General features: G+C 39.9%; 1 protein-coding gene across 1 annotated transcript in view; it reads left to right on the top strand.

Annotated features, from left to right (window-relative positions):
• LCMT2 (leucine carboxyl methyltransferase 2) overlaps positions 1-15750 on the top strand; it is a 30193-nt gene extending 14443 nt beyond the window's left edge. Inside the window, exons 5-14 of the mRNA XM_088537714.1 lie at positions 1119-1275; positions 1665-1854; positions 2284-2391; positions 4385-4475; positions 6600-6857; positions 7020-7250; positions 11148-11245; positions 12355-12542; positions 12634-12769; positions 15381-15750. Of these exons, the coding sequence (XP_088393840.1) occupies positions 1119-1275; positions 1665-1854; positions 2284-2391; positions 4385-4475; positions 6600-6857; positions 7020-7250; positions 11148-11245; positions 12355-12542; positions 12634-12769; positions 15381-15548 (1625 nt within the window). The 3' untranslated portion in view covers positions 15549-15750. The remainder of the gene's footprint in view (positions 1-1118; positions 1276-1664; positions 1855-2283; positions 2392-4384; positions 4476-6599; positions 6858-7019; positions 7251-11147; positions 11246-12354; positions 12543-12633; positions 12770-15380) is intronic.
• The last annotated feature ends 281 nt before the right edge of the window (positions 15751-16031 follow it).

The following is a 16031-nucleotide window of genomic DNA, read 5'->3' as shown; positions in this document are numbered from 1 at the left end:
AGATGCGATCTGATCAATATGTACAAGTACTTGAGGGGAGAATGTAGGGAGGATGGGGCCAAAGTCTTTCCAGTGGTGGCCAGTGAGATAGGACAAGGGGTAATGGATACAAGTTGAAACACAGGGAGTTTCATCTGTGTGTGAAGAAGAACTTTTTTAGTGTGAGGGTGACAGAGCACTTCAACAGGCTTCCAAGAGAGGTTGTGGAGTCTCCTTCTCTGGAGATCTTCAAAACATGCCTGGATGCCACCCTGTGCCACATGCTCTGGGTGTCCCTGCTTGAGCAGGGATGTTGGACCAGATGATCTCTAGAGGTCCCTTCCAAACTTCACAGAATGGTTAAGGAACAGATCCTTTTTGAAAACAGTGTAGGACAAGTCATCAGGGTTGATAGAATCACACTGGTGGGGAGGCACAGAGCAGGCATAGATTTCTAAAGGTAGTTTCCAGCCTTGTTTGGTTTGTTTTTGGTTAAAACAAGTCATCTAGCATAAATTTATGATTCTTGTGGAGTACAGAAGTATAACTTGCAAATTCTCTCATGGCATAAGTTGGAGCTTATTTCTGAGAATGTGACCTATGTGACTAATACTGGTGTTTGCAGAAAGTTAGTATATGTGGGTTCAAGGTTCAATACCATATACAGAAATGAAATGTGTTTTTAAAGAAAATTAAGGACTTGAGAATGTCTCTGTGATTGTGATAAAAATCATTTAAATTCTGTCAAAGCAATGGTATTTTCCTTAGCCCGAGCTGCAAGAACTAAAAGTAAGAACTCCTAAGATTTCATTCTGAATTACAGTGGTGCTATAAAATTGCTGTTAAAAGAAATAAAGTGTTGTTACAGTAAATAATTCTATGAAAGATCTATAGGTGAAATTTTCATTAGGATTATTGGAATGTGAGTTCTAAGTTTAATGGGCCTCTAACTGGTCCCTCTTGGTGCTGTTCCTCTGTGTTTCATTTAGAGAATTTATTTTTATATTCTCAAATAGTCAGAGTGAGGAAAGGATGGGCAAAGCTGTGTGAGCAATTGCTTTTGGGCTGATTGTCCTGTTTGTCCATCTTGCTTTTAGTGTAGCATCAGCACTGTATTACTGTACCTTTTTTTCCCCCAGGAGCCATTGCCTTTTCTGGAAAGGATTATAAGTTACTAGGAGTAGACTTATCAGAACTGTCTAAACTGGAGAAAGCCCTGCAGGAAGCAGGACTGGACAACGAAATCCCCACCCTTTTCTTAGCAGAAGTGGTGCTCACCTACATGGAAAATAGCAGGTCAGTTGAATTATCCTCTGTTATCCAGATGGTAAAGGTGGGAACAAGCTTCATTGTATGGAAGTCCCATAGGGCTGTGAGACCTGCTGTTTCATAGCTAAAGCCTCATGAATATTGCGGAAGCCCAAACAGCTCCTTACAGCATAATTGTGATGGGGTATTTGGGGGGAAAAAAAAAGTCTCAAAATGGGGTGATGGGTGTTTTTTTCAAGTCTCTCTTCATTCTTGAATTCTCTCAGTGGTTGTGGGAAATGTTTACGGGTCTGGAGCACTATAGTGTTTCGCATATGTTTCTGTCAGGATGCCTTAATAGCATGCCTTCTGCTGTTGCAGGATGATGTGTTGCATCTGATAGCTGGGCCCACAGTTATTTTCTTTCTTATGCACAGGTCAGATGCCTTGATACAGTGGGCAGCAGAGCATTTTTCTCAGGCCTGTTTTGTGCTGTATGAGCAGATGCACCCCGAGGACCCCTTTGGGCATGTCATGCAGCAGCATTTTAGCCAGCTGAATTCTACCCTTCACTCCTTAGCACAGTACCCTGATCATGAGACACAGCGGAGGCGCTTCCTACAAAAGGTAAGTGCCTGCAGCTCCAGAGCACATGTGAAACCTGGATAACCTGGGAAAGAATGCAGCTTTAAATATCGGGAGGTCACAAGCTGTGTCAGTCACAGGTTGAAGCAAACAGGGCCAGGGCTGAGATACTGTCTTCTCTAATAGCATGACCAGTCACTTGAAGGTGCCTCCATCAACTTAAAACCTACTTTATGGTATGGGCTAAGGTGGGATGGGTTTCTCTGAGACTTTTAAAATAAGTGTGGCTCTAAGATCTTCAGAGCTTCGTAGGTTGAGATCCATCTTCACTCCAGAGTCTGGACTGCCATTTTTTCAGCCTTTTTTTCCTTAAAGATTCATGCAGATGCTTCATTTATGATCACTGTTTTCTTGTGGAAAGTGAGTCTCTATCCTTCTGGAAGTAATAATATGGGGAAATTTTTGTTTTAGGGCTGGAGTGAGTGCAGCGTCATGGACATGAATGAGTTTTTTACTTTTTGTGTTCCTGAAGATGAGCAACAAAGAGTGCAGGCTCTAGAGCCTTTCGATGAATATGAGGTAACTCTCACTCTCCTTTATTCTGCTGGTGAGCTGGCTCTGTTGGCACGAAAGGCCTGCAACTTTTTATGATTATAGCTCTTTAGGAGAGCTACTGGAGTTGCAAGTGAAATTTGTAGGCAGGAAGGATCTTCAGTTAGTAATGCAGCTTCCTGATGGCTCTATACTATAAAGGTGGGGCAAGCCGCAATGAAAGAAGCTTCCCATCTGTGTTAGCAATACTTTTTTTTTCCTTCCTCAGTGAGTGTTCTCTCAGAGAGACAAGTCGTAGCGTATATAAATAAATAAATAAAAGATGCTGCAGAGGCTGAAAGTTTGCGTGGTTTCAAGCGAAAATTTTCTGAATGAAAAAGAAATCCATTGAAGTTAACTGTACATGTGAAAGCAACACCTAGGTCAAGGTTTTTGACCTGCAAATGCTTGGAATCATACCTAAAAGAAGTATATGCCCTGGTCCTGCTCTCTAGCTTTTCCCTAGGCATTTGCCTTTGCCATTGTTGGAGCCAGGTTCTTGGCTTCAGATATCTTCTGACTCAGTTCAGGCACTGTTATATGAATGAAATTTAGTTACGACTTCTTGGTGTTTTGGTGTTAATTATTGGCAAAACTTGCAACTATCAACACTCTAGAAAAAACATAAGATCCTGAAGATTTCATAAGATCCCTATTATAAGTTTCCCTTTGGATCTTGTGATTTTTAGTCTAGAAATGTAACAGCTTGTAGTTTTAAAAGCTAGGTAATGTGCTATATTTATTTTGCTACCAGAAAGAATCGTCTCTCTACATGAATAGCAAAAATGTTGACTGAAATATGTTGACGGATTTGCAAAAGGATGCAAGAATGATAGTAGATCAGGGCAATTGCCCAAACAGTAAGAAAGAAAAGGCTTTTCATTTTGCTTACAGAGGAGACTAACAAGACCACAAGCCCAAATTCACAAATGTACATAAGAATTAGACATATGATAGCAAAGAGCTAGAGAGCTCTGCAATTAAGTTTCCAGACAGATAAAATAAGACCAACGTGTTAATGGACTTCAGCTTGGCAGAATTAGATTAGAAATACAAAGGAGTTGTTGTTGTTTTTCTGCTGAGAGTGACTAGATTTTAGAATAATTCTGAGAGAGACTTGGTGGATTCTTCCATTTTCATAAATTACATTAATTTTGGACATCGCTTTTCAAAAGATAAAATATTCCATCCCGTGGGAATAAACGTACTCAGTTTCCTAGGATCTGGAGAAGTCAGAGTGGATTGCAGTATAGCTGCTGTCCTCTTTTCTGTACAGGATTCTGCTTGTGCTCCTGCTACTGAGTGATTCCAAAGGCCAGCCAGGAAATCATACTTAGGTATTACAGACTCATCAGAGATTAGGTTGCTGCTTGGAACATTTTGGGCTGCTTTAGGATCACCTGCATTACAGAACCTTTAAGAAATATTAATTTCTCTGCTGTATGGTCTGCATGTGCATTTTCCACGATCAGAACTGGGATGCATAAAAGGAATTAGGTTCTAAAGAAAGAGGCATATTCTTCATGCAACATAAGCTATGGAACTCCTTATTCTTGCTATATATGAGAGTTGCTAAAAGCTTATGCGAGTTCCAGAGGCTGTGGGACAAATTCATGGAAGAAAATCCATCAAGGATTGTTCAGTACAAGCAAGAAACTTTTTAAACCTTTTTTTTTTTTTGGTGTTTTTTTTTTTCTGTTGCTAGATGGCATGAAAATGAATTTAAAAGGCATGTGAAAACACAATATTATCTTCTTGCTTAAAAAAAAATCCCTGAGCCTTTATTATTTGAAGGCTGAGAGGGGGAAGTATTATTGCACACTTGCACTGTTCTCAAATTCTTCTTCCGGCTTCTTATTTTGCCTATTGTTGGAAACAGTGCTAGGCTAGGTTGATCTTTGATTTCATAACTGTGATTATTCTTACGTTCTTCCCACCACTTGTTCCAAGATTCTGAGTTTTTTCTTTTGCCTTGCTACAGGAATGGCATCTGAAATGTTCTCATTATTTTGTCTTGACTGCAGCAAAGGGGATGAAGCCTTCCTGGACTCCTTTGTTATTGAACATGGGAGGTAAATATTGACTAGCTATCATAGTATTCACTTCTTTATATGCAGCTTTCTTGGAGAGATTTTTAGGCGACAGTAAACCCTCAGGAAGGAACACACGGGATATTACCATCTGAGTAGGTTCATCCATCCTTCTAATGATTGTCCTACACTTCATATGAGGTCAGAGTCATGTCCTGACTGTGGTGGTTCCGATCAGTTTAATTGTTTCATTTTTTTTAACCTTCCAATCAGAATAGCTTTTCTTTCTGCTTGTACATAGAGCCCTTCAGTGCATGGCTGTAATGCCAGACTACTCTGCTCCTCCTTTTGTTGGGATGCCCCAGACTTTCTCTATTCAACTTACCTTTGCTTATCCGTGTGCAGGGGTCTGCTCTCTGAGTAAGTGTATTTCCTGAACGGGAAGAGGGAAACTCCTGCCTTAAGAGTCTGCATCAATAGGAAGACATTCCAGACCAAACAGTTCAAGTTGATGACTTCATCATGTGAAGTAGAATTGTACACTGAACAATCTTCATTATAAGCAATATTTTCAGCTATGGCATATAAAAGATCAGCATCTGGAAATAAAATTTTGTAGGCATCTGGTCAAACAAAGATACAAAATCAGAAGAAAAGGGCTTGTACAATGTTGGTAAACTAGATTTTTGTGGTGAAAGGTTATGTTTCGTAGTAAGGGATATAGCTTTTAGAAGATACTGAGTTTACTGAAGATATTGTCTTATAATAGGACCCTCAGACATTAACATATTACTTTTTATGCTTCAGAACTTTATTTCAATGCTTTTGAAATAAAAATGGGATCAAATTCCAGTGAGAAACTTGGATTTCAGCTGTTGATCCCTTTCCTATTTAAACAGTCAAATATTGTAATCTCCAGAAAGGTAATTGTACAAGAGGTGTTTCAACTATCTTGCTAAATTCTCTTAGCGACAATCTCTTAGCAACTCTTTGTCCCCGTTTGTGTCTTCCTTCCCCACCTGCATTAAAACAGGCTCAGATTTGTGTTAGGAGTTAAGGGAACAATAAGTAGAAGTTGACAGTAGCACCTGTGTAAACCATTTCAGTGTGATTCCTAGGGAATATCTGATTGTCTATATGCTATATCAGCTTGCTTCAAATTTTATTTTGGAAAGCTATACAGATTTGTTTTATACTTGGTTTATTTATCTTATATTTATTTCTTCTCATAGAATCATAGAATCACAGAATGGTTGAGGTTGGAAGGGACCTCTAGAGGTCCAACCCTCCTGCACACGCAGGGTCACCTAGAGCACGTGGCACAGGGCTGCGTCCAAGCGGGTTTGAAGATCTCAGGAGAAGGAGACTCCACAACCTCTCTGGGCAGCCTGTTCCAGGGCTCTGGCACCCTCACTGTTAAAATTTTTTTCCTTAAGTTCCTGTGGAACTTTTGGTGCTTCAGCTTCTGGCCATTTCCTCTAGTTCTGTCGGCAGCCACGAGTGAAAAGAGGCCGGCCCCATCCTCCTCACTGCCTCCCTTGAGGTACTTCTAGACACTGCTCAGGTCCCCTCTCAGCCTTTTCTTCTCCAGGCTGAACAGGCCCAGCTCCCTCAGCCTCTCCTCATAGGGCAGATGTTCCGGGCCCCTGATCATCCTCGTAGCCCTGCGCTGGACTCTCTCCAGCAGCTCCACATCCCTCTTGTCCTGTGGAGCCCAGAACTGGACACAATACTCCAGATGTGCCCTCACCAGGGCTGAGTAGAGGGGCAGGATCCCCTCCCTCGACCTGCTGGAGATGCTCTTCTTAATGCAGCCCAGGATCTCATTGGCCTTCTTGGCCATGAGGGCATCTGCTGCCTCATGGTGAACTTGTCGTCCACCATGACACCCAGGTCCCTCTCTGCAGAGCTCCTGTTCAGAAGGTTGGTCCCCTGCCTGTACTGATGTCTGGGGTTATTCCACCCCAGATGCAGGACCTTGCACTTGTCTTTGTTGAATTTCATAAGATTTCTCACTGCCTAGTTGTCCAGTCTGTCCAGGTCCCTTTGGATGGCAACACAGCCCTCTGGGCTATCGGATTCTTTTATACTCATATTACCTTTATATGTAATCTTCTGTTCTTGCTTGTGTGATACTTAAGATTCTCTGATTCTTCTGTTTTGCAGTTCCTTGTGGTGATGGTCCTGTCAGAGTGTCTGAAAGTATCACTGTGTCAGCATGTGGGATGCACTCTGAAGCTGCTGGTCTGAGACGTTATGGTCACCGCTCTGCTCTTATAAAACCCAATGTCATTCTCACAACTGGAGGTTTTGGGGAGGAGGATGGACAGCACCGTCGTATGAGAAATTTCCATGTCCTAATTAAGCATGAAGGCTGCTGGAAAGCTGGCCATGTGAAAAAGGAGAACGGTGGTAAAATATGTGGTGAGTTCCTGTACCAATGGCAAGATGTTTCTGTGCTTGTAATTTAATGAAGTCTGGTGGGAGGTGTTGTCGCTGCAATTACACTGACAGTCAGAAATCTGAAGGTTCTGAATTTCTTGGGAGAAATATCAGTCCAAATCACGATGTCTTATATCTCTGCAGATGGGCGGTTGTACCATACTGTGTCATGTCTCTCGAACAGCCTGGCCCTGATGGTAGGAGGACGGACATCCCCGTCAAGCGCAGCTGTGGGAATGCTGTGGCTAAAGTTCCCAGAGAGCAGTACTGCCTTAGACTCACATGACTTTACAGTGGAGCTTGTAGACCTGCACACTGTTGCTGAACCAGCTGTTTTGCGTTGGAGACACAGTGCAACTGAAGTCATGTTCAGAGGTAGCCTGGAAAGGGTGAAAATGGGTGTAGGGCGTGTGGATGGGTGTAGGGCACATGAACGTATACAAATCCAGGAATTTATTGGTTACTTTGTCCATACATTTTGAGTTCTAAAAGGCAAATGGTTATGTTCTAGTATTGCTTTTTATGTAGTGCAGGCTGTACATTTAAAGTAGGTATGCTGTGTTCCTTCGTCTTAATAGCTTTTGGATGAATATTTGGGGAACAGATATGACCTCCTTCGGATTCCCTAAAGTGAGAAGAATCTATTATGTTTTCTGAAGTCTTTGTTCCAGTGGTGTGTTCCTCCCTGCCCATTTAAAGAATCCAAACTGGAGTTTCATATGAATGCATTTCATTTTGTAATATCTTCCCAGCTCTTCTTACGCGTTTTTTTGTTAAAGTTCAAAAGACTTGTGACAGGATCTTCTATTCTACAGAATCTGACAAAAGGGAGAGACTGAGAAATGTCAGTTGAGTTTAGTCAACTGAGGTGATCTAACAACTGAGGAGGGTCGAATCAATTATCTAATTGTGCTATTAGTAATTAATACATGGTGCAGTCATTGCAAAAACTATGCAGGAGATGCCTGTGATAATGATTTTCATTGCGCATGAGCTGCAAGCTTGTTATGCTTTTTAGATGTTGAACAGGAATCAAAAGACACAGCTGTATAATACTAAAAAGATGATAATGTATTTTTGAAAATGCTGCACTGTATGCTTGCAGCTGCAGTTTGGATGCCTCCACACTCATAAACATAACCACCCACAAATGGAGATATAATATTAACCAGAAGTGGTTGAATGCAAAGCTATTGTTTTCAAACAAGTTCATGGAATGCCCTATGCAGGAGCCTGTTTTATGCTGAAGTATTCTGAAATACTGGTGGAAGCATTTATAGCACTAAAGGAAGTGAAAAAAATGCCAGGTCTGAAAATGCTCAAATAATAGCACTAATGCAAACTAAAAGATTAAATAACTGAACTATGAACTGTGATGACACTTAAAACTGAAATTAGAAAGGATCACAAGGTGTCTGATATGATACCAATTTTCTCATTTGTAAAATATCCTGGGGGAGATGCAGAGAGCTGTCAGTATGTGAGGTCTGAACTGGACAAAACTATAGTAAAGAATACAGGTAGCAATGTACAGTGCATTCGTTTATTATCCCTTTGATGGATTTGTCCATATTGCATTGCTGAAGGAAGCCTTTTGAAGTAGTTAGTCTGTTACTAAAGGGAGATCCAGTTAGTCCAATTTTTTTCTGGATTTCCAAAAAGTTTGACAAGATTCCTCATCAAGGGTTGCTGAAGCTATGCAACTACAAGTTAAAGGGGCAAGGCCTCACATGGAAAAACAATTGGCTAAATCACAGAACTATACTAAAAATAAACAGACAGTTTTCAGTGGAACATGCTCCTAAATAATCTCACAAATGCTTGTTCCAAAGCTTGTGCTATTCAGCATTGTTGTTAATGATCTGGAAAGCCAAGCCAGTAATGAGAGTTTGCTGATATATTTACCTGGGAAAACAGTGGGATCACAGTGCCGAATGAATGAGTATTAAAATGCTCAGATGAAACAATGCATCTGAAGTGGTACATATAGGAGAAAAGATATTCCCACTTCATTCATACATTGATGGCTTTAAGCTATTTCTACCAGCGAGTGAAACTTTATAATAATTAGATGCTTAAAAGAAAAACAAATTTGGTCTTAAGAATTTAGTGTCAACCTTTATTAGTAAAGGAACAAAAAAAGAATGGGGAATACTGTTGTGGTACTGTATGAAAAGTTTTGCCAATGTGTTAAACACCATATGAAATAGTTCTGGTCCCTCGTTCACCCACCTCTTTTTAAAAAAAAAAAAAAAAAAAGTAATTAAAAAAAGATGCAAACTCCAGAGACAAGAACAGAGGAGCTTCATGTAAGAAATTACTTAAGTTAACTTGGATTGTTCTGACTGAGGGCGGAAGTGGCGGAGGGAAGGGGTGAAGGACAGGCTGTAACTGAAATCCACTAAATCATGGTTGGCCTGAAGAAGGTCAGCAGGTATTTGTTGTTCAGCATCTCCTCCAGGCAAGAACTGAAGAATTGAGTGAAAATGTCAAGAAGTTCAAGATCTTTCTTATACAAAGTGGTAATTGTTCTGTGAAACTCTTTATTGCAAGATGCTTTGTTTTGAAAGCTTACTTGTTTTGGAAGTGCAGACTGAATAGAATCACAGAAGAAGAAATCTCTTCAAGACTGCCAAATTCAAAGACATGGCATCTGTAAAATGAAGGCTCTGAAGCACTTAAATAGCCACTCCTGACCCCCGCTGAAACCAGGATATAGGACTCGATGATCTGATCTGTTATTGCCACAAAAAGATTTTTTTCTTACTGAAGCAGTAGGAAAACTAAAATGGTCTTTCAGATGTGTTGTTTGTTTCTTTTTTGAGACACAAAATGAAAAATGATTACCTAATCCCCAGTGGTAAATACTATTTGAAACATAGGGATTTAATCTGAGAAGACTGATTCTTTGAGATCCTTTGTGGTTAAATTGATACATGGCTGATTATATCAGAAAAGTCTCAGTCCTTCTTCTCTGAAAGATATATAGAGGAGTTCTCAGCTCTTTATCCCGAAGAAAACTGCTCAGAAGAAATGTTATGCTTTTAGTATCATTTTATAAATACTCAGTAGTTGTGTGTTTTGAATCAAGCATTGCAATGCAGTAGAATATCATGGCCATAAGGGGTGAAAAATGATGAATTTGTTAGCAAGTCATGGTGTTACTGAGGATGGAATTTGGGAGGTGAAAGCTGTTCTTTCTTGGAGCTAATTATCTTTTCTTTGAGCTGTCAGGGATTAATGGAGAAGGGAGCACTAGTAGAATTACTCAGCAGTTGGTAGTCTAGTCTGGAACATAATTTGAATATGTTGAGCCATGTTTAATTAATAACATAATGTAGTTTAGAGTTCTGCCTTCCAGACCAAATTCTGTAATAAAGAAGAATATGCTAAATTAGATGAATAGTGTTTTATGAATAATACTTGCACTACAATGCAAAACCAACGCAAAACAAGATGCTGCAATACAGTCTGACAAAGATGAAAGCAATGCAAAAGACCAAAAGTTGTGTTGCTTGTGCAGTCCGTTATGAAGAGGTGAGCTGGCAGGGCATAGTGCAACAAATGAGTACTTTGGGGAAGACATCAAGTACACTCCTGTACGTTTTGCACCTGCTCTTTGGTGGCTACTCCAAATTAACTCCTACACACTTGAACTGTCGTAATGTCCCTTTTCTGAGAACATATACACATTCTAGTTGTCTAATGAGGAGTAATCTGTTTTCTTTGAATAAATCTATGTCATTATGCTGCTATGACTCATGTTTTTAAGTTTTTCTAGTTTTATTAGTTCTATTGGTCTCATCTTCCCTTTTTTTTTTTTTTCTTCTCTCCACTAGGTATGTTAAAATATATGATTTTCCTCTCAGTTTTGCATCTGTAGTGTGAGAGTTAACATTAAACATTCAATTGATACATAATAATACTAGTTGATGTTGGGGGTCCTCTGAATAATCACAAATGTGAAAAATACAGCTTGTGAATAAAACTGTCTTTTAGTCTTCTATATGTTATAAATGATGTACCTAGGACAGTAGTAATTATATCTCTGAAACAATTTCTTGCCTCTATTTCAGAAGTTTACAAATGCTCATCAGGTTGCAAGAATTCTTAATACAGACAGAAGTTTTTTTAATACAGTGTATAAATCTTCTGTCTAAATGGATTGATTTGTATTTCTGGTCAGCTTCCCTTAAATGAAAAGAAAGTATTTTGGTTTTGTGACATGTAAAATCCAAACTTTTCTGTTAACTTAATTATATTTTTCTGTAGGTGAAAAGTACCTGTTTATATATGGGGGCCGTACTGCTACGCAGCCTGTGCTGGGGGACTGGCATTTTCTGCACGCTGAAGAACTTTCCTGCACTGTGGTAAGAATTCCAGGAGGTGCTGGAGAATAGAACTTGCCTCATTCCAAAATGTGTGCTGCCATACTGGAATCCCAGCTAAATTATACATATTAGTCATACAGCCATATTAAATTGTATGGCCTTGGCAGTGTATTTTGGCACTTCATGGTGATTAACCTTAGTCACCTTTTTTTTTTTTTTTTCCCCTCAGTGAAATACAGTCTTCACAGAATCACATAGTAATTTATGTTGGAGATCACCTGGAAAGCATAAGTTAGAGGGGAAAACTGAAGGAACTCCATGAGTCTGGAGAAGATTTATATAGAAACAAATCTTCAAATATACAAAATGAATCTGCAGAGAGGACAAAATGATTCTGTGTGTTTATTTTGGATAGGACAAGAAGTCTATGAAGAGGGCAACTTCAGTTAGTTAGACACCAAGAAAAGCATTTAACTGTAAAGCTAGTGAAGTGCTGCAAGAGATTGTCTAGACAGGCCAGAAATTCCTGTCATTGAAGACATTAAGCAACTATTAGACAACCATTTCTCTAGATGGTAATAGAGTTGAATTTGCCTTAGGAGAAATGGACTGACCAGGTGGCCTCCAAAACTTTCTCCACAGCTAATTTCCTATGAGATTTTCCTTTGAACCCCTCATCGTTTTTTTTTCCTTCTCCATGCTTGCATTGGAGATTTTTGTTTTGTCTGTTACTCCTACAGTTCAGCATTTTCTCTTGCTTGGGTTTGAATCACTAATGTGCTTAGCTAATCATTACATTGGTCCATGACATCGAACATATGGTTTTCAGTTGAATGTATTGAACAAAGAGCAGCATGTAGGAATGAAAGTAAAGGTACTTGTCATAAATGTGCAAAAATAAAGCTCTCTGACAGATGCTGTACATACTGAGAAACAGCAAAGTATCAAATATAGCATAAATGGAAACACTTTTACCTATCCTTCCATGAGGCTTATTCATTATATTCCCCTTGCCAATTGTCCTTATCCTGTAGCAGGGAGAAATGTTATATGCTACAGGAGATGAAATGGGGAGAGGTTATTTAAGAGCCCGGACAGGAAGATGGTCCTTTACTTTGCAAACTTGAACCTTGGACTTATATTTCTAGATTCCTGTTGAGGGTCCAGTACCGGAAGGCCGTCACTCTCATAGTGCTTGTACCTGGAGAGGAGGAGTGCTTATTGCAGGAGGCCTGGGAGCAGCTGAGCAGCCTTTAGGCTCAGTTTTCTTTCTCAGAAAGATTGAACACGGCTTTCAGTGGCAGACAGTAGAGATGCACCCTCCCCTTGTCCCAAGGTAAGTGGAGAGCTTTCAACAAGTGACCTCTTGGCCTGCCTCTAACTAGCACTCCTTACTAACAGAGCTCAATCTCATTTTGAACTTGCAGGTATTCACATACAGCACATGTGCATGAGGAAAAACTCCTACTTGTTGGTGGAGTGTGGTTTCACTCTTCCTCTGTGCCAGGCATCACTGTCATTGACTTAATGACTGGTCTTTGCACGGACTATATGATTAGTGTGGTAAGCACAGAAATAATGTTCTTTTCGGTTAAAAGGTGTTTTGGGAAGGAAGGTGGCATTTTCTTGGCTATTCCCTAAAAGGGAATAGAGAATGCAAAGGGGACATTTGTGACTTCTGTTTGGATGTAAAGTCTAATTTTGAAGTGCTTTGACCAGCCCAGAGAACTTAATATTGTTTTAACAGAGGGAAGGCAGAGACACATTCTATTTTAGACAAAGAGAGGAGAATGGAGGTGATTGCAAGCACTGTAATTTCAGCATGTCTGTGGTTGAGGAGAGTTGATCAAACAGGAGCATGAGTTAATCTTTATGAAGGTCTGTGATGTAATTTACTGAATACCTCACAGTGGAGTCTGTAGGGGCATAACTGATGCCTGAAGAACAGCAAAAACCGAGCAAGGCAATAAAGGAAATTCCATTAAAAAAAATACTATAAGGGTAATGGAACACTGAAATGAGTTGCCCAGAGAGATTGTGGAGTCTGCCTTAAAAAGCTCCTGAGCAACCTGCTGTAGTTGACCCATGCTCTGAGGAGGGAGATTGGGCTAGGAGTTATCCAGTGATTCCTTCCATCCTAGTTATTCTGTGATTCTATTCTAGGGCTCTAAGAAGAATAATCATACAGGGGCTACTAGGATTTTGGCATGGTTGGGGCAAACTTAAACTAAAATTTGTTCTAAATTGGAATATGCCTCTTTTGTGAATAGCCCTTATCTAAGATGCTACTGCTTAGACCAAGTTTCTGTTGCTTGAGAAGCTTTTATCTTTTGCATACAATTTCTAATTTAGGGGTTATCTATACATCTGGATCCTACTCTTGGTGAAAGTTGCAGTTTTTTTTTTTTTTTTTTATAATGGACACTGTGTGCCTCAGGCTGATCTTGCTGAATTCCCCGAGAGCATAAAGCATGCTTAAAAGTTTAGTTTCTTCTTGCTGTCTATAGCAGAAATTAGAAGCGGGTAATGTTGTTTAGATACAATAGGCTACTCCTGTTGGATACCCAGCCTCACAAATGGGTATTATGGTAATGAACTTCTATATAAAGGAATAAAACTACCTTTATTCAAATTGAGTAAATGGATGCTTGAGGATTGGTAGCTGCCTTTGCTCATTAATTACCTGTTTTGACTTAGGCAAAATTCTCCTGGTTTTAAAACCTGCCAGTACTGTGATAAAGGTGCCAATTCCCATGGATGTTTCCTACACAAAAGCAAGAGCTAGACTTCTTGTGCATGGAGATTCCTGATCCTAGCACACTTTAATCAGCAGGGAGTACTCATACTGAGACAATTTCAGTTCTCTTGATATGGGAATATGACCTTTGAGATTCCTGGGAGTCGACATGGGAAATCTTGTTAACTTTTTGTAATCTTTTAATAGTATCCAAAATCTTTGTGCCATGCCATTAAGTAGGCCAGACCAAAGATCTAGAGCTTGCAGTGAGATCTTTTCCTTCAACATGGAAAGGAACAGACTGTAGGCATTGATCATACCCATACATTGAGGTACTTTTGTTCTTCCCATATCAGGCTTGTTCGTTATAAATAACAAATGAAAGACTCAGCATTGCTGAAGCTTATTTATAGAGACACAAAACAAAAAGAGCAAATCTTCTGGGGCAGAAGATGCATTGTTTCAAGTAGCTGAATAATTAGTGCAACTAATTATTAGACTGTTAAGTAAATATAAGTAGCCTCATGGGAAACATTAAGATATACGAACAGTTTCCTTCGTACCATGAGACATAACATAATTGGAAAAGAATAGAAATCTATGAAATTGAGTGTCACAGAAAAAGTGAATAGGTGATGACTGTTCATTGCTTCCTCTGATAAAAGAATAGTTCTCAAAAGAAGCTGATGTAGCATGTCAAAAAGTGCTTCTTTGTATGAGTTATGCAATTCCTTACCACAAGATGTGAATGCCAGAGGATGGCATGGAGGTGTTTACTGGGCATGTTGGGAGGAAAGAAGAATGTTAAGGCCTAGGGAATACAAACACTTTCACTCTGGATTGAAATCTCTAAACTGTAAATTATTATGTTGCTGAGAATATTAAAGGCATATTTCATGGATTCCTTGTTCTTATGTATTTCTCTAGATACCTATTTTTGCCCACATTTTGTGGATAGGATAGCGGGCCTTGGACCATGTGTGGCTCTTTCTAACTCTTTAATGAAAGTATCATATGGAATATCTGTACAGCAGTATATGAGATTAGCATGCAGTTCTGCTAAATCCAGCAGTGTGAGAATTATTGAAAGCCTGTATGTTCAAGGATTACCCCCTAAGTGGGATCCAGCTTGACTGGGAGGAACAACTGAAACAGATTTAACAGGTGCCTGACTGGTAAATTTATTCCAGTTCCCTTTGCTAATAAATTCCCTCCCACCCACAGGATGCTGGACTTCTGAAATATTCAGACTAGCCACTTATCCACTTATCTACTTTATGGACTTTGAGCACTTTGTCCAAGCATCCTTTTCCATTACATCCAATTCCCCATCTTGGTCTCTGTGCACCTCTCCAGTATGTGACTGGCTGGTGTCCCCTGGACCACATGTGCTTTTGTTTCTTAATTTAGAGTTCAAATTTCTCTGTCTTTTTTCAGGAGCATCTGGAGTGGCCACTAATGTTACATAATCATAGTAGTGTCTTTCTGCCAGACGAGAAAGAGTTGTTGCTCATTGGTGGTGGTGGGAACTGCTTCTCCTTTGGGACACATCTCAACGCAGAGCCTGTCTCCTTGAACCTCAGCAACATCCTGACCAGCCACTGACAGGAAACAAACAGGACTGAGCTGTGCTGCTGCACTATGATGAGACATTCACTTCTAGGTCCAAGAGCAGCAACATGTTTCCACAGCTTTTGAAAAGAAGGGATGAGGAGAAGGGATGAGGAGGGACAGTTAAGACAGCCTTGCTCACTTCATCTGTCTTAATTTTGTACTGCTGTTTCTGTTGGTAAAAATAAAATATCCCACAAGTAGCTCTGTGGTGGAAGCAGTAACCTTAGAGATAACATGTGGTGTTCAAAAGGAACATGAGCCTGCACAATGCTGATTTGGATATAAAGAGTTGCCAGTGAGTCAAAAGAAGTTAAAAGTGATCAATAAACCATAACTAATACCTGATTTTACATGTTCTCTTCTGCTTAAGATATGCAAACTCATTCCTGTGAGTCTCTTTGCCAGCAGCTCAAGCCCTCCTAGCTGTAGCCTTTGCTAGAGGATGACATATCAGTAAGTGGTGGGGAGGGCATG

The sequence above is a fragment of the Tinamus guttatus genome, unplaced genomic scaffold, assembly GCF_059628265.1.
Source record: "Tinamus guttatus ecotype Peru unplaced genomic scaffold, ASM5962826v1 Tinamus_guttatus_pri_ptg000857l, whole genome shotgun sequence".
Classification (NCBI taxonomy): Eukaryota; Metazoa; Chordata; class Aves; order Tinamiformes; family Tinamidae; genus Tinamus; species Tinamus guttatus.
Note: the sequence above shows the minus strand (reverse complement) of the source record. Positions and strands in the feature narration are given on the sequence as shown.